Source organism: Cervus elaphus, chromosome 26 (assembly GCF_910594005.1).
Source record: "Cervus elaphus chromosome 26, mCerEla1.1, whole genome shotgun sequence".
NCBI lineage: Eukaryota > Metazoa > Chordata > Mammalia > Artiodactyla > Cervidae > Cervus > Cervus elaphus.
The window spans coordinates 48,293,361-48,311,585 of NC_057840.1; the positions used below are offsets into that span (position 1 = coordinate 48,293,361).

The 18,225-nt window shown below is 46.4% G+C and overlaps 1 protein-coding gene across 16 annotated transcripts in view; it reads left to right on the forward strand.

Moving 5' to 3' along the window:
* Window positions 1-18,225, forward strand: part of AFDN (afadin, adherens junction formation factor) — a 112,316-nt gene that overhangs the window by 59,982 nt on the left and 34,109 nt on the right. For 10 of the 16 annotated variants that reach the window (XM_043888634.1, XM_043888638.1, XM_043888643.1 and 7 more), the window contains 9 exons: window positions 4,353-4,422; window positions 5,750-5,868; window positions 8,370-8,431; window positions 8,535-8,740; window positions 10,899-10,919; window positions 11,646-11,791; window positions 14,349-14,443; window positions 14,814-15,079; window positions 16,916-17,059. In XM_043888634.1, the coding sequence (XP_043744569.1) occupies window positions 4,353-4,422; window positions 5,750-5,868; window positions 8,370-8,431; window positions 8,535-8,740; window positions 10,899-10,919; window positions 11,646-11,791; window positions 14,349-14,443; window positions 14,814-15,079; window positions 16,916-17,059 (1,129 nt within the window). The remainder of the gene's footprint in view (window positions 1-4,352; window positions 4,423-5,749; window positions 5,869-8,369; window positions 8,432-8,534; window positions 8,741-10,898; window positions 10,920-11,645; window positions 11,792-14,348; window positions 14,444-14,813; window positions 15,080-16,915; window positions 17,060-18,225) is intronic. The other 6 variants (XM_043888651.1, XM_043888640.1, XM_043888646.1 and 3 more) reach the window with 1 other exon arrangement.

Below are 18,225 nucleotides of genomic sequence, written 5' to 3' on the forward strand. Positions count from 1 at the left end.
CTTTGTGCTGTCTCTCTTCCGACGGTGTTCATTGTGGCATCTCTGTCACAAACGCAGTTCTGTAAGCTGCCTGTGTCCCCTGTTACAGTCAGTCTTGCAGTCTTGCTGGGATGTGTGTCTGTCTGGGAACTCGGCCTCCTGCTGCAGAGGGTCCTGCTTCACGGGGCTGCAGTGTCTAGTCTAGTCACATCTCCAGATGAGCCGAGATTGTGTCAGGGTGGTGCTGCCGTGAAACTCAATCTCTAGTATCTTTTTCCTGCAAAACTAGTGGAAACTGCTTAGTAGTTGATTATACCAATACTTATATGTACATCCATAAATAGAACAGACTTCTCATTTTTATAAAATTAGTATTATTCTAATGTTAAACCATTACATAAACTTCTAGGAAAGCAACTCGTGTAGTCTTTTTTACACACATCTATGTAAACTTTTTAAATGAGATATAATTACATGCTAGTTCAGGTGTGGGATGTACTGATTCAGTATTTGCACATACATGAAATGGTCACAATAAATGTAGGCGCTGTCCCTCACCATCAGAGTTACAGGAGTTTATTTCTTATATGAGAACACTCAGCATTGCTCTCTTAATGACCGCTGAACTCTGGTCACTGCCCTGCACGATACCCCCTTCCCTCTACTCACAAGCCCTCTGCCTCTCGTAACCACCAGTATGTTTGTGTCTATCACCTTGGTTTTTTGGTTATTATTTTTGATTGAAGTATAATTGCTTTGCAATGCTGTGTTGGTTTCCGCCACACGTCAGCCTGAGTCCGCTGTGGGTGTACATGTCCGCTCCCTCGGAGCCTCCCTCCCCCGTCCAGGTTGTCGCAGAGCTGGGTTTGAGCTCCTGTGTCACGGCAGGTTCCCAGTGGCTGTCCGTCTCTCCTTGGGTGACGTGCGTGTTTCTGCACTGCTCTCAGCACACCCCCCCTCTGCTTCCCCTGCTGTGTCCACAGATCTGTCCTCTGTCTCCACTGCCGCCCTGCACGTGGGTCCCTCAGCACCGTCTTTGTAGATTCGAGGTATATGTGTTTCACTACACTGTTTTTCTGCCTTGCACTTCACTCTGTGTAGTAGCTTCACCCACCCCGTTAGCACTGACTCAGAATGCACCCCGTATGGCTGAGTGATGCCCCGCTGTGTGTGTGCCCCAGCCGCTCTGCTCGTCTGTCCGGGACAGCTAGGTTGTCTCCGTGCCCCAGCTGCTGTAGACTGCAGCGATGCACGTTGGGGCACGCGTGTCTTTTTCAGTTTTGATTTCCTCAGGGTATGTGCTCAGCAGTGGGACTGCTGGGTCATGTGGTAGTTTTACTCCTAGCTTGTTTTTTTATATGCTCAGCAGTGGGACTGTTGGGTCATGTGGTAGTTTTACTCCTAGCTTGTTTTTTTATATGCTCAGCAGTGGGACTGCTGGGTCATGTGGTAGTTTTACTCCTAGCTTGTTTTTTTATATGCTCAGCAGTGGGACTGTTGGGTCATGTGGTAGTTTTACTCCTAGCTTGTTTTTTTATATGCTCAGCAGTGGGACTGTTGGGTCATGTGGTAGTTTTACTCCTAGCTTGTTTTTTCATATGCTCAGCAGTGGGACTGTTGGGTCATGTGGTAGTTTTATTCCTAGCTTGTTTTTTTATATGCTCAGCAGTGGGACTGTTGGGTCATGTGGTAGTTTTACTCCTAGCTTGTTTTTTTATATGCTCAGCAGTGGGACTGTTGGGTCATGTGGTAGTTTTACTCCTAGCTTGTTTTTTCATATGCTCAGCAGTGGGACTGTTGGGTCATGTGGTAGTTTTACTCCTAGCTTGTTTTTTCATATGCTCAGCAGTGGGACTGTTGGGTCATGTGGTAGTTTTACTCCTAGCTTGTTTTTTTATATGCTCAGCAGTGGGACTGTTGGGTCATGTGGTAGTTTTACTCCTAGCTTGTTTTTTCATATGCTCAGCAGTGGGACTGTTGGGTCATGTGGTAGTTTTATTCCTAGTTTGTTTTTTTTTAAGGACTCTCCATCAGTTTACATTTCCACCAACAGGGCAAAGGGTTCTGTTTCCGCCACCCCCTCTCCAGCATTTATTGTTTGTAGATTTTTTGAAGATGGCCATTCTAACCATGTAAGATGATACCTCTTTATAGTTTTGATTTGCATTTCTCTAATAATGAATGAGGTTGAGCATCTTTTCATGTCTCTAATAGCCATCTGTGTGTCTTCGTTGGAGAAATGTCTCTCCATCCACTTTTTGATTGGGTGTTTTTTTTTCTGGTATAGAGCTGCATGAACAGCTTGTATATTTTGGAGATTAATCCTTGGTCAGCTGTTTCATTTGCTGTTATTTTCTCCCATTCTGAGGGTTATCTTTCCACTTTGTTTATAGTTTCCTTTGCTGTGCAAAAAGCTTTTAAGTTTAATTAGGTCCCACTTGTTTATTTTTGTTTTTATTTCCATTCCTCTAGGACATGGGTCACAGAGGATCTTGCTGTGATTTATGTCAAAGAGTGTCCTGCCTGTGTTTTCCTCTCAGTTTTATAGTTTCTGGCCTCACGTTGGGTAGAATGGACATTTTAGCTATATTAATTCTTCCAGTCCATGAACACAAATATCTAGTATCTTCCATTTATTTGTGTCTTCTTCCATTTCTGTGATGAATGTCTTAAAATTTTCAGTGTGTTTGTTTTTTACTTCCTTGGTTAACTTTAGGTGCTTTATTCTTTTTGATGCCATTGTAAATTGGAACTGTTTTCCTGGCCACACTGGCACCGTTGCCAGTGTGTGGAAGCAGCCTCTGTCTGGCCCTGCGGTCCTGCTGCGGCACTCGGGTTTTCCTGGCTGCGGAGCACGGGCCTCTCTAGTTGGGGCACACGGCTCAGTTGCCCCAAGGCATGTGGGGTCAGTCTTTCTTCCCCGACCAGGAATTGAACCCACGCCGCGTGCATTGGAAGGCAGCCTCTTCACCACTGGGCCACCACGGGGGTCCCATGCATGGATGTTGAGTTTTAGTGGAATCTTGTTCTGTGTGTGTTGAGATGATCATGATTTTTACCCTTCCTTTTTGTTAACGTGGTGTACCACGTGGATTGACTTGTGAGTGTTGAACCATCTGGCCTTGCTGGGATCTGTCACCATTATCTTCGTGAATGAGCGTCTCACTGCACTGTTATATTGGGCTGCTGGTGTTCTGTTGAAACGTCCGCGTCTGTGCTCAGCGGGACTGTTGGCCTCAAAGTCTCTTTCCTTGTGGTGTCCCTGCCTTGTTTTTGACATCAGGGTGATGATGGCTCATACAGTGAGTGTGAAAGTGTCCCCCCACCCTCTTCTATGTTTTAAAATAGTTTGAGCATTTGTGTTAACTCTTCTTTAAATGTTTGGTAGAACTCACCGGTGAAGCCATCTGGTCCTGGACTTTAGTTTGTTGGGAGGCTTTTGATTACTGATTCACTCTCCTTTCCAGTGATTAATCTGTTCAGATTTTCTATTTCTTCATGCTTTAGTCTTACAAGATTTTGTTTCTAGAAATTTATCCATTTCTTCCGGGTTGTCCAGTCGGTGCATTGTTGTTCGTAGTGGTGTGTTCTGATGTGTCTCTGTGGTGTTGACTGTAGTGTCTTTTCTCTCATTCCCAGTTGACTTGAGTCCTCTCTGTTCCTCTCGGTCGGTCTAGCTGCAGGTTTGTTTTGCTCACCTTTTAGAAGAGCCGTCTCTTAGGGGCTTTTCCGTTGTCTTTTTAGTCACTGTCTCATTTATTTACACTCAGTCTTCGTTTGCTGTTCTTATTCTGGTTCTTCAAAGGATGCATGATGTGTGTGTGTTCTTAGCTGCAGACTTGGGGTCCCTGTCTTCAAAGCCTTGGTGGTGGGGTATCCCCAGGACATCACAGTTGGTGTTGATGATCAGTGGGGGGTGATCGGTCTGGTGCTGTGTCAATGGACCCGCGTGTTCATCTCGCCCACATCCCTGAACACCATGTCATCATGAGCTCTGCCATCCAAGTCACGATGAGTCACTTTGTAATTGTTCACATACCCAGAATGCAGTGCACATGGGTCCATGTTATACTGGAAAATTAAGAAACTCGCACAGTGGAAGAGCTTTTTTCTTTTTTTTTATGCTTCTTTTCAATTTTGTGTTCCTAGTTTTAAAAACTCTGATCTTGAGAGCATTCAGTATATGTTGGAAAAAACAGTTTATAAAGTTAGTATAGTTTTTTTTATTCGTTCGATTCACATTCTGACAGTAAAGTGATTTCTTGAAGATCTTTGAACGCTGGGATATTTAACAATTTGTACTATGAAGAAGAGACTGCCTCTGATCATTTGAGAGCTATTAATTCTGTGGCTTTCTTTTTTTATCTCAACAGAATTGTTCAGGAGACAACTTTCGATTTAGGAGGAGACGTTCACAGTGGAACGGCCTTACCTCCAAGCAAGGTGGGTGCTTGTCCGTCGCCGATGGGACTGTGTGAGCGTAGCAGGCGGCAGTGGCGAACCGCTGACCACCCCGCAGGGAAGCGTGGTGCAGGCCTTGCGGGGCCTGCGTGTGGGCGTTCTGCCCGCTCTCGTCTCTGGTGGTCCGCGGGAATGGCTGCAGAGTCCGGGATCTTCCGCTTCCTCTCCGGGCCGTGCGTCCCAGCCTTGTCCTCTGGGACCAGACTCCTCGCTCAGATCAGGTCACCCCAGAGGTCACGGCTGCTGCTCTTGTGACCTCAGCTTGGTCCCAGCTCCCAGCCGTCCCCTCCTCTCCGCAGTCACCGCGCTTGCCCGGGACCCTCCTCGCCTGCCGCCGGGGAGAGGCCCCCCCCCCGACCTGGGGCCTGAGATAGCAGGTGTTTTCCTTCTCTAGGTATTGGCCCACCGCTGGGGAGAGGGCTCCCCACCCCGACCTGGCGCCTGAGACAGCAGGCGTTTTCCTTCTCTGTAGTTGCTGTCTTGCTGCTGGTTCCTGGCATGGGTTGGTTGGTGGCTGGGATATGGGGTAGCTGGGTCTTTCCACTTCCCTGTCACTGTTCTGTAATATAAAAATCATACTACACACTGTTTACAACATGCAGAAAAGCATCTTTTCAAAGCAGGCTGTGTAGCCTCATTTGGGGGTGATGTGAGGAGTAGGGAGATGGGTTCCGCACAGTGTAAATCTCTGCTTGGCGGGCTCAGTGCCTGCGCTCAGCTTCTACAGGGGTGTGGTGAGAAGTCTTGCAGAGATTTTTGCTGTGGTGAACTTTGCCCCTAAATGTACTGGTCTGTTCTGATGGTCCTCCGAGCATCGGTCGCCTTCCCCACCGGCTGCAGGCTGCAGGCCACAGGCACTGCTCGGAGGGGCGTCCGTGCCCGCTGCGGGTGGCTGTGTGGGTGTCCTTCCTGTGTCGATGAAGGGCAGCGAGTGAGCTGGTTTCTGCACTGCGCTCTGCACTGGGTTTTGCGCTGTCATGAGTGAGCTTGCACATCCTTTCTTAAAACTCACAAGTAAAACAGACACCTGCATCTTCACACTGTGCGTGTGCCCTCTCCGCTACATCCTGACCCAGGAAGCGCGTGGGGTCCAGACGCCGCAGGGGCCCTCTCTGCCCACGCCCCAGCAGCGGGTTCCGAGCCGCCTTCTTGCTCTCTGCCCGGGACGTGGGCTCTGTGCTTGGGTGCACGGCTGTGGCCCTTCCCGGTCTGTGCTGTCCCCCCGGCCCCGCCCGTGTCCCCTGCGACACCAGGTGTCACACGCGGTTGGTCGCGTGCTCTGTTTACACGCCTATGTCTCCTCGGTCAGAGCACCGCCAGGCTGGACAGCGACAGGACGCCGTCCGCTTCCAGCACTGCTGAGCGAGGGATGGTGAAGCCCATGGTCCGCGTGGAGCAGCAGCTGGACTACCGCCGGCAGGACAGCAGGTGGGGCCGAGCCCTGGGTGCCTGAGGGCGGGGGAGAGGGGGGCACGGAGGGGGATGGGTCAGGAGTCCGCTCTCGAGGTCCAGCTGACACCTCTGGGATGTTGGCAGAACCTTACGGTTATTTCCTTTTCACGTCATCAAATTAAAAAAGAAAATGCTTCATCAACAATCGTATCCCTCCCTTTATACCTTGGCCATGTCTAGGTGAAATAGGAAGCAGTCTGAATTAAAATGTTTCTATGTTAAATGTGGTAGCTACTCTGTATAGACAAAGGGAATTTTTAGAGGATTTTAATAATTTGGTAATTTTTATATTTAGATGAGCCTAGTCATTTTACCCATTTCTAGAAGTGCTCAGGCTTAAAATGACATTGAAGTCATGTGTTTGGGAGTCACGGAGTGCCCACCCGCCCTGTCTCCTGCTCCAGTGACTGACAAACGGGATGTCGTTTCTTCTGCTGGTGGTGTTTTCGCGTAAATCCTTTGAACAGAGAGCTTGGAGCTTTTGTTACTTCCTTTTCTTAGAATTTTTAAGTATGTGTCACCTTAGTCAGTCGGAGTTGTTTCCCTGTGACTCATGGATGTTTTGGTGTGGGAGGGCAGATGGTTCAGTTCCGTGCTGAGGTGGAAGCGGCACCATCAGCGGTGGCCCTGAGATTGTTGGCGGAGCCCTTCGGGCCCTCCCAGTACAGATCCTGCAACCAGGGCCTTAGTCAGGGCTCTCGGACCAGTTGAGTGACAAGCAGCCTGTGCAATTGTGAAGTCTTGGCAGCAGAGGGCACTGTGCCTCCTAAGATTTTAATAGCATTCACCCCAGTAATTAAATATCTAGACTCCAATGGGAGCCTCATGTTTTTACTTCGATTTTATTGTGTGCTTTTGGTTATTATTCAGTATTTTTGGTGAATTTTCTATAATTAAGTATGAATTACATTGCAGTTTTTTAGCTGTAATAACGGGTGGTCTACTTTCTGTGTCCGTGCTTGCTTTTGGTAGCGTGTTCTAGAGTGAGATGTTCAGGATGGTGAGTTGGTGTCCTGTGCCGAGCACCTCCATCTGGGTATAAGGTGATCGAGATGTATGTATCGTGGTTCTTAGCCCACAGGCATTTGAAGAAGCAAATAACCGAGATGGGGCAGGGGTAGGTTGATTGGCATAAAGTCTTCAGGATATGAAAAATTAATAAATATACACAGTTAATAAGTAAACGTAGTATGATAATATGGCATCAGAATAGCCATGTGATGATTAATTGTATGTCAGAAATTACTTTTTCTGTGAGCATATATTTTAATTAAATTTCTTGCAAGGTCATTTGTTTTGCCAAGACTTACTAAAATTTTACTTGAACTATAAATCTGTGTTACTTTGTTGATATGAAGACAGTAATGGAAATGTGGCTCTTCCTGGTTTCAATCTCAGTTTTTCACATCTCTAGTTCTCTTCACTGGTTTAGTCATAAAATCTGAGAGGCTTCAGTGAATGATTAAATACTAATTTTAGTCAAGGAAGAAATCTTTCTGAATGATGGGGATAACTTTTAAAGTATCAGTGACACATTTTTTAAAGTTTTCAGTGAGAATTTAAGTTCCTTATTTTTATTAGATTTGTTGAAGTGTTAAAACATTAAAAAAAATTGGTAAACTTTATCCAGGTTCATGTTGTGGGTATTAAGTTGAAAAATAAGTCCTTTGTCTGCAGTTATAGATGTTTACAAATACGGCAGTGTAAGAAAGATGTATTAAAAATAATTGAGCTTTAGAATTATATTATGTTTCTAAGAGCATTTTTATACCTGAAGTGTGGAGTTAAATCCAAATTAATGAATCATAGACTGGGTAATAACTTCGGAAGCATGTAATTTTGTGAAAAGAAGGTTTTGGTTTTTACTTGTGATGCCTGTAGTGGCTTGGATGGATTCCTGTTGTATCTTCCCCTTGTGTCTTTGGTGCGTGGAGAAGGCGGGCGCAGCGGGACGAGGCTGTTGCTGGAGCTGCTGCAGATCTCCGGGCCGGGCCCGTAGCCTGTGGTCAGCTGCCTCAGTCACCCTGAGGTGCCGTCGCCGTGCGCCTGGGCAGATGCTGACGCAGCGCAGCCACGGGCTGGCCCAGTGGGGACCACCCACCTGATTTGACCGGGAGAGGCAGGCGGTGTCTGGCTGTTAGGGTGTTTTTCCATCTCTCGTGTGAGAGCTCAGTTTCAGGCTCAGCGAGGTCTGGACGTTCTCTTTCTCCCGGTGGTGTCTTTCCCTGTCACTTGAACCATCGTGGTCGGGTGCGTTCTCCTGACAGAAGCAGATACCCAGGAGCTGACCCATGAGCAGCCGGGCTGGGATGACCCCCATTCCCTCACCCGCATGTTGGAATAGGCTCCACGTGAAAATGAGCCAAAGCTCTGTATACAGTATCGACTTTTAAAAATAGTTGCAGAATCTGCACTGTTTGTTGGGGTGCTTTTAGCTAATGTGACCTGGTTTTAAGAGATGGCCACTTTCCTTTCAGAACTCAGGATGCTCCCGGGCCTGACCTGATTCTGCCTGCAAGCATTGAATTCAGGGAAAGTTGTGAGTAATTTCACATTCCACTGGTAGTGAATTATTTCTTGTTCCATTTTTCCTCATCTGAGTTTTCATGTTTTTTTTTTTCTTTTTTGAAATCTTTTCACAGCTGAAGATTCATTTTTATCTGCCATTATAAATTACACTAATAGCTCTACAGTCCATTTTAAGTTGTCACCTACATACGTATTATACATGGCGTGTCGGTATGTATTGTCCAGCCAGTACAGACCTGACGTCAGCCCCGCGGAACGCACGCACAAAGTCATGGCCATCGTCAACAAGATGGTGAGCATGATGGAAGGGGTGATCCAGGTAAGTGCCGACTTGCAGGGCCGCACCAGCCCATGACCATGGCGATAACTTTTAAATCAACTAAGTCAGTTTCTTTTTTAACATTTCAGATTTGCTTACATGCTTGACTTTATCTGAATAATTTTTTTCTAAAGCAAAAGTTACATAAGCAGGATTTTAAATTGTATAGCTTTTAAAGTTGAAAGGAAATGTAAACCTTTCTTTTGTTTTCTTTTCTACAAAATTTAAGGGAAGAGAAAATTTGTTTGTGGTCACATAGTGGTCATGGAAAAGACCCTTAAAATTACACTAGTTGTGAGAGGGTGTTGAGAATTAAAAAGTAATTCACATATCGTAAAATAGACCGTTATAAAGTGAGTAGCCGGGTCGCATTCAGGGCCCTCAGCACTGTGCAGATGCCTGTGCCTGGCTCCGCAGGGTCCCCGTCCCTCCTGACAGACCCCTCACCCACCGAGCAGCTCTCTGCATAGCCCGTCCTGTGGGTCCCTGACGACCACCTGCAGAATCTTTTCAGCTGCTGTGAAAAAGGACTCGCTCTTTCGCGGTGACCCCACCAGGCTGCTGGTGGTTGGCCTCTGGGTTCCCATCATGGGCGTGGGTGTTATGGGCGTGATGACATTTCTCACTCACAGTGAAAATCAGGCTCAACTTCTTTCGTAAATCAGTTTTCAAATTTCAGGAAATTAGCATATTCTCTTTCTAGAATGATTTGTTTCCTTTATTACTGTTTGCCTATGAAAAGTGAAGTCGCTCAGTCATGTCCGACTCTTTGTGACCCCATGGACTGTAGCCTACCAGGCTCCTCCGTCCATGGGATTTTCCAGGCAAGAGTACTGGAGTGGGTTGCCATTTCCTTCTCCAGGAGATCTTCCGACCCAGGGATTTGAACCCAGGTCCCCCGCATTGTAGGCAGATGCTTTACTGTCTGAGCCACCAGGGAAGTCCTGTTTGCCTATAGTTGATAAAATTGGCATAACAGGTTTTCACACTTATAGGTAACTTGGAGATTTAATCTTTAAAGTCATTAAAAGTAAATTTACAGACTTGTAAAAAAGTTTTCCTAAACCACTTGTCAGCATTATTCAGCTGTGACACTCTAGGTGCGTGCTCTCAAGCAACACGATTAGGTGGTTTGGCTGCTTTTCTCCTGTCAGGATAGTTGGAGGCAAGCTAATCTTTTCATCCCCTCAGAGCTGTCATAGAAGGCTTTTTTAACATTTTCCAGAAAAGGTTTCTCCTGTGTGAGTAGTTAGCCTGTGACTCTGAGGAGTTTAAGAGTCTTCCCCTGAGGGAGGAAGTACATGAAAAGGAAGCTCGTTCTGTTTGGGCACCATCGTGTTACTCCTGTTATTTTATACACAAACGTGGATTTCCTTTTCAGCGGTCGTTCAGAGCTGCCGTCTGTCTCCCTCGTGCTTGGATTTCAGATTATGAAACTCCCATCAGCAGATGGAGCAGACTTCTGATGGGCTTTTCTTACTGGAACTGGCAGTGAAATCACATTTTTAAGGCTTTCAGACTTAAGATTTAGGTTCAAAAAAAAAAAAAAAAAAAGATTTAGGTTCAGCGTGTGATTGAAAGAACCTTGAATTTTTAGGAGGAATTTTGGAATAATTAAAAATCTTTAATTTATAAGAAACCTACTTGCAAAAAAGCAATTTAATCCTTTCTAGTATAGAAATAATACAAGTTTTTGATACATTTTAGAGTTCTCAGCTCTTACTGTTTTTGTTGGTCTTTCCTGTGTCTTCATCCTTTTTAGCTGGTCCAGGGGATTAGACTCTGAAGTCATGTAACTTTAGGTCGTCTGAAACACACAGTATCGTTCAGAAACATTAGGAAGCCCATTCTTTGTAAATCTTTCAAAGAAATCAGTGTATTCATTTGTTCATTGCAACATCTTCTATACAGACAAAGTCTAGGAATTCCCTTAGTTTTTGTGCCAACGTTAAGAGTAGGAAGCCCACCCTTTATGCCCCAGATTTCCCGAGCTGCTCGCAGCCACAAGGAGTGTGTAATGTGGAATAGCATAACTAAATGTCGTGCCCTCATGTCATGCCTTCATGTTAGTGTTTTGATTTTTTTTTTAACGATCATGACTGTTTACGAGTTTCTTTCTCTCGTTCTGCTTGGTTTCCCCTCGTCTGTTTTACTCCAGGAAGTAGACCAGGTTGATCAGGTAGGACATACTGCTGGGAGCCGATCCTAGCTGTGTTGGCTTAGCTGAGTTTCTCATGCTGCTTCCATGTCAAAGTACAAAACAACTGGACTGAGGCTCATAACACTCATTCAGCAGCTGGAACATGCAGTACTAAAATCCTTTTTTGACTGTGCAACCTTTATCAGCATTTCATAACTTTTGCTTAATGCACTTCAGTGTGGATATGAAATGACAAAAGTTCTGTTTCTCCTCTTTGTTGTTTATCCTTGGTTCCTATTCTTTGGATCTCATCTGAGGTTGCCTGGCCTGCTCATGTGGTCGGGAGATGATGCGATAGATCAGTACTTGATACCAAGTTGCTTGGTGTCCACGCCAGTGACTTCGAGTATCAGGGTGGCGGTGGGTAACCATGGATACGTGTGTGTGCGTCACAGATTACCAGATAAAGCGCAGTCTCCAATTCGGTGTTGCAATATTGATGGCTCCTTTCCCCACTGATGCAGTAAATTGTTGCTCACTAGAGCCATGTGTCCCTACCTGAATCCTGAGAAGTTGCAGTGGGGCTCACTGCCCATTGCTGCATCTGCACCCAAATTCCTCTGCAAGTATCTGGTATCTGTGCTCAGTACCCTGGCGAGAATGGGGAGGTACTGGTCTATCTTCGGCAGCTTTTCAGGAGCATTCCTTTCGTTTGTGCTGTTTGTTTGTCCTGTGGCTGCTTACGGAGCTGCCTTCTGTCTGCAGAAACAGAAGAACATTGCAGGGGCCCTTGCCTTCTGGATGGCCAACGCATCCGAGCTGCTCAACTTCATCAAGCAGGACCGAGACCTCAGTCGGATCACACTGGACGCACAGGACGTCCTGGCGCACTTGGTGCAGATGGCCTTTAAGTAAGAACCACTTCTGTAAAGACTTCAGTCATGCTTTCTCATTAAATTTTCAGAACTAATTTTAAAGATTTTTATTCACCCTAACTAAAGATAGATATCAAGAAGTGTAAATGTTGTTCAGTTGCTAGGTCGTGTCCGACTCTTTGCCACCCTATAGACTGCAGCACGCCAGGACTCCCTGGCCTTCACCATCTCCCGGAGCTTGCTCAAACACCTCATGTCCATTGAGTCGGTGATGCCGTCCAACCATCTCATCCTCTGCCTCCCCTTCTCCTCCTGCCCTCAATCTTTCCCAGCATCAGGGCCTTTTCCAGTGAATTGGCTCTTCGCATCAGGTGGCCAAAGTATTTGAGTTTCAGCTTCAGCATCAGTCCTTCCAATGAATATTCAGACTAATTTCCTTTAGGTTTGACTGATTGGATTTCCTTGCAGTCCAAGGGACTCTCAAGAGTCTTCTCCAACACCACAGTTCAAAAGCATCAATTCTTCAGTGCTCAGCTTTCTTTATGGTCCAACTCTCACATCCATACATGACCACTGGTAAAACCATAGCATACAGACCATTGTCAGCAAAGTAATGTCTCTGCTTTTTATTATGCTGTCTAGTTTTGTCATAACTTTGCTTCCAAGGGGAAGTGTCTATTAATTTCATGACTGCAGTAACCTTTCACAGGGATTTTGAAGCCTGAGACTGGATGCCATAATCTTACTTGTTTTTTGCCTTTGTTTTTTATTTTTCACTTTATTTTTAATTGAAGGATAATTGCTTTATAATATGATTTGATTTCTGCCATACATCAGCATTAATTAGCCATAGGTGTACATGTGTCTCCTCCCTCTTGAGATACCTTAGTTTTTTTTTTTTTTATTTAAGAAAATATTTTATTCAAAAATTTATTCTTCTGCTGTGGTCTTTATGGTATTTTAAGGTATTGATTTTCTTCCTTATAAAACACTGAACATGTGTTCCCTATAAAACACTTTTTTGCTGAGAAAGAATTAGAAAATGAAAGAGAACAAATCCTACAAAAGAGTTGCATTTGAAGATACAATATGTGAGTGTTGTTGTAAGGGTCTTTCTTATAATCAGTGTTTTTACAGATGACTTTTCTTTTCTTTTTTTTTTTTTCCAGTGGGTTTTGTCATACATTGATATGAATCAGCCATAGAGTTACACGTATTCCCCATCCCGATCCCCCCTCCCACCTCCCTCTCCACCCGATTCCTCTGGGTCTTCCCAGTGCACCAGGCCCGAGCACTTGTCTCATGCATCCCACCTGGGCTGGTGATCTGTTTCACCATAGATAATATACATGCTGTTCTTTTGAAACATCCCACCCTCACCTTCTCCCACAGAGTCCAAAAGTCTGTTCTGTACATCTGTGTCTCTTTTTCTGTTTTGCATATAGGGTTATCATTACCATCTTTCTAAATTCCATATATATGTGTTAGTATGTTGTAATGTTGTTTATCTTTCTGGCTTACCTCACTCTGTATAATGGGCTCCAGTTTCATCCATCTCATTAGCACTGATTCAAATGAATTCCTTTTAACGGCTGAGTAATATTCCATGGTGTATATGTACCACAGCTTCCTTATCCATTCATCTGCTGATGGGCATCTAGGTTGCTTCCATGTCCTGGCTATTATAAACAGTGCTGCGATGAACATTGGGGTGCATGTGTCTCTTTCAGATCTGGTTTCCTTGGTGTGTATGCCCAGAAGTGGTATTGCTGGGTCATATGGCAGTTCTATTTTCGATACCTTAGTTTTTGAAAGTTGATTTTCAAGCCAGCTTTTTCACTCTCCTCTTTCACTCTCATCAAGAGGCTCTTTAGTTCCTTTTCACTTTCTGCCAAAAGGGTGGTGTCATCTGTGTATCTGAGGTTATTGATATTCCTCCTGGCAATCTTGATTCCAGCTTGTGCTTCATCTAGTCCAGCATTTCACATGATATACTCTGTGTAGAAGTTAAATAAGCAGAGTGACAGTATACAGCCTTGATGTACTCTTTCCCAATTTGGAACCAGTCTGTTTTTCCATGTCCAGTTCTAACTGTTGCTTCTTGACCCACATACAAGTAAGATAGTCTGATATTCCCATCTCTTTACGAATTTCCCACAGTTCATTGTGTTTCACACAGTCAAAGAGTCTCTCCTAGTCAATAAAGCAGAAGTAGATGTTTTTCTGGGATTCTCTTGCTTTCTCTATGATTGAATGGATGTTGGCAATTTGATCTTTGGTTCCTCTGCCTTTTTCTAAACGCAGCTTGTAGATCTGGAAGTTCTCAGTTCATGTACTACTGAAGCCTGGCTGGAAGGATTTTTGAGCGTTACCTTACTAGTGTGTGAGCACAACTGAAGCATAGATAGCTCCATGCAGAGTGTGTTGGTTTAGTAAAGTGAGTTCAGTCAGGTGTGTTTCAGGAATCCTGAGAGGAAAACTATTACATACATGTTGTACATGGAAAATATTTCCAAGCAGTAGAGATTGTTTTCCCTATGTGATAGTAGCAGGGCGTCATGCTGCGGTTATTAAAGCTGTCAGTGTTTTTCAGGTACCTGGTTCACTGTCTTCAGTCAGAGCTGAATAATTACATGCCCGCCTTTCTGGACGACCCTGAAGAGGACAGTCTGCAGAGACCAAAAATAGGTTAGGCCTTTCTCTTTCTGCTTCAGCCCCTCCTTCCCACCTCTGCGTTTACCTTCATTTTAATATTGGCGGTCTGAGGGGCGCTTATTTCAGTGTCCGCAGTCTGAGGGGTGTGGTCGTTTTAATATTGGCGGTCTGAGGGGCAGTTGCTTCAGCGTCCGCGGTCTGAGGGGTGGGTGTGATCAAGCCCATGGACGGTCCTGCTGGTGTGGGGACCCCCGTGTGCCCCATGCAGGAACAGCTCTCACCTTGGGGGCCCCGCTGGGGCTCTCGGTTGGTGTGGTGGACACCGGCGTGAGGCTGGACGGGCAGGTGTCGAGCAGACGGGGGCGGGCCCCGTGCGCTGACCGCAAGCCCTCTCCCCTCACAGACGACGTGCTGCACACGCTCACGGGCGCCATGTCCCTGCTGCGACGCTGCCGGGTCAACGCTGCGCTGACCATCCAGCTCTTCTCCCAGCTCTTCCACTTCATCAACATGTGGCTGTTCAACCGCCTGGTGACCGACCCCGAGTCGGGTCTCTGCTCCCACTACTGGGGCGCCATCCTCCGCCAGCAGCTCGGGCACGTGGAGGCCTGGGCCGAGAAGCAGGGCCTGGAGCTGGCGGCTGACTGCCACCTGAGCCGGATCGTGCAGGTGGGTGGGGCCGGCCGTGTGGTCCCCAGCGTCTCTAACTCCCTTGGGGCGTCTCGCCACCTCCCCGGGGTCTTCACCTGCGCTTAGGATAACAGTGGTGTGCTCGTCTGCCTGGGCCGTTCTAATGAGGTACAGCAATTAGGTAGCTTAAACAAAAGAAGCTCATTGTCCTGGAGGCCAGAAGTCTGAGACTGAGGGCGGGCGCACTGGTTCCCGGACAGAGAGCGTGCCCCGGCTCCTGAGCCTTGCGCTGCTGCCACTGGTCTCCTGCGTCCCGCCTGCGCCTCCGTCTTCAGGAGGCCTCTCTCAGGCCACATCTCTGACCCAGCGTCCGCCTTTCATAGGGACCCCAGACCTACTGACCTCGGTTAACTTGATTCCTTCTCTCAAGATCCTTTCTCCAGATGAGGTCACAGTCCAAAGTTTACCCCAGGTTTACCCCCTGAGGCTTGGGGTTTCACAGTGTGAATTTCAGAGGACACAGTACAGCCCATAACAGGTGGTGATCAGCAGAGTAAACACCTAGAACCGTGAGGTGTGTTTCGTAAAGCTATATACACTGAAAGATAAACTCTGATTTAAAAATGGATGATAGCTGGCACTTTATAAAGATACAAAGAATAAAATGGATAACCAACAAGGACCTCCTGTATAGCACAGGGAACGCTGCTCAGTATTCGGTAATAGCCTAAATGGGGAAAGAAATTGAAAAAGAATAGACTCGTGTGTATATATAACTGAATCATGTTGCTGCCCACCTGAAATTTAACACCTCGCTGTCGGTCGGCGGCACTCCAGTGTGATACGGAGAGTTAGCACCCCGCTGTCGGTCGGCGGCACTCCAGCGTAATACGGAAAGTTAAGACCACAAGCAAGGTAACCCCAAAGCAAAAACCTATAGTAGAAACACAGACAAAAGAGAGAGGACTGTGAACACCCCCTCAGAAACTCATCACATCGGCAGGAGGAGGGCAGGAGCAGCAGAAGGGACACGGGACACACAGGAGCCTAGTCCTCGCGGGTCGCCCGCTCTGGGGGTTGCCTGGTGCTGGGAGACTAGGCCCTGGCGCTGTGCAGTTAAGGAAAGGAGTATCTGTAAAACCTGTTTGGTAATTTTTAGTGTGTAATTTTGTATTTTTTTTCTCAATCTCTTAAAGAGATACAGTGTAGAGATTTCTGCCCTTTTACTTTGTTTGAATCTGCTAGTTATTAGAAAGGTCATTACAATGTTATTACATTACAATGTTTTATTCAGACCTTAGTAATGGTAATCTGAATGGTTATATAAGTGTTTAAAGTTTCTAAGGCTTTTTAAATGGTTTCTGCACATAAATTATTGAGTCTTATTATACATACAATTTTAATAAAAGAAGATCCCTTGAAGAAGGAAATGGCAGCCCACTCCAGTACTCTTGCCTGGGGAAGTCCATGGACAGAGGAGCCTGGGGGGCTACAGTCCATCAGGTCACAAAGTCAGACACGACTGAATCTGTGGAGTACACACACAAGACGTCATCCAACACCTTGAAATAGGCGGTGCATTGAGTTGAACTTGACGCACATAGGTAATGTGAATGGAAGTGTGTTTTCTTAAAAACACCTGGCATTTTAAAGTCAAATTGGCAAGTTACTTCAGTTCAGTGCAGTCGCTCAGTCGTGTCCGACTCCTTGCGACCCCATGAATTGCAGCACGCCAGGCCTCCCTGTCCATCACCAACTCCCGGAGTTTACCCAAACCCGTGTCCATCGTGTCGGTGATGCCATCCAAATATTACATAAAGAGGAATACTTATGAAATACTTTTAAATCATGGTAGTTTCTGTCGCTTGTTCACAGGCAACCACTTTGCTTACAATGGATAAGTACGCACCTGATGACATTCCAAATATAAATAGCACCTGCTTCAAGTTGAATTCCCTGCAGCTCCAAGCCTTACTGCAGAATTACCACTGTGCCCCCGACGAGCCCTTTGTCCCTGCGGTAAGTGGGGCGCCAGTCACCACGCACCACGTCTGTGTGGGGAAAAGGAAGAGAGAGCGAGAAAGTTGACTTGATCATCTTACAAGGTCACTTTTGCGGTTGACATCTGTAGGAGTTAAGGTTCCGTGCAAGAAGTAGAAACCACATAAGCATTTTAAGTAGACGGGGATTTAATTCAGGGAATGAGGTTCTTGGAAAGCCAGGGCGGGGAGTGAGGAAGGTGCCGTCACCCTGAGTTCGGGGCTCAGCGCTGAGACCTGAGACCCCAGGGCCCCTCACGTTGGCTGCCAGCAGCAGGGCAAGGCCTCCCCCGGGGGCTGCCTCCCAGAGCTGCGTCGAGGCGCCTGCCTGGGGAAGTCAGCTCCTCACGCAGAGCAGAGTGTGCTGTCCAGAGATCTCTCCAGAGGGCAGAGAGCACAGAGAACAGTGCGCGATGCAGCCGGCTCTTTATGAAACACTGCCTAAGAACAGCCCCGCGTTAACAGCAGCTGGATGCAGGCGTCCTGAGAGTTCAGTGTGCAGGGGACCCGATCCCACGGATGCCGACAGAAGGCAGGGGCTGAATCCACAAGACCGGAACCTACTAACAGTCCCCAGATAGACTGGGGCACAGTCCCGAAAGGGGGCCTGACGTGGCTGCACATTGGGAGGGGGCTGTAACCGCACGGAGGGTTAAGCCCCGCGGGAGGGTAGAGCCGCTGTCTACACTGTGGGCTCAGAGACACGGGGGGACCCTGGGAGAAGCCTGGTGGCCGTGACTTTGGGGACACAGGACAGGGCAGGGAGGGCAGCTTCTCTGGGGTGTGGTTCTGTCCCCTCCCTGGGGTGAGGAGGGGGTGTTCACTCTGTGAACTGTTCTGTGTGTACATTATCTAGTAAGTGAAAGTTCGTAAACAGAAATCACGTGTAAACCCATCATAAGGCAACAATCTCTACATAACCTGGGACTACATATTTTTTTAATATTTGACATTGTGTGAACTTTTTCCTCTCATTAAGTACAAAAATAAGGTTATTAGCAACTCGATGTTTAAAAAACTGTGCAAGGAAAAAATTATTTTTAAAAAGGAAAAAAACTTATTTTCTTGTAATCAAAATAGTTTCTGTTTAGAACTATAGGTGTTCACTTACAAATTAGTATCTTTAGCGCAAACAGTAAGAGTGTG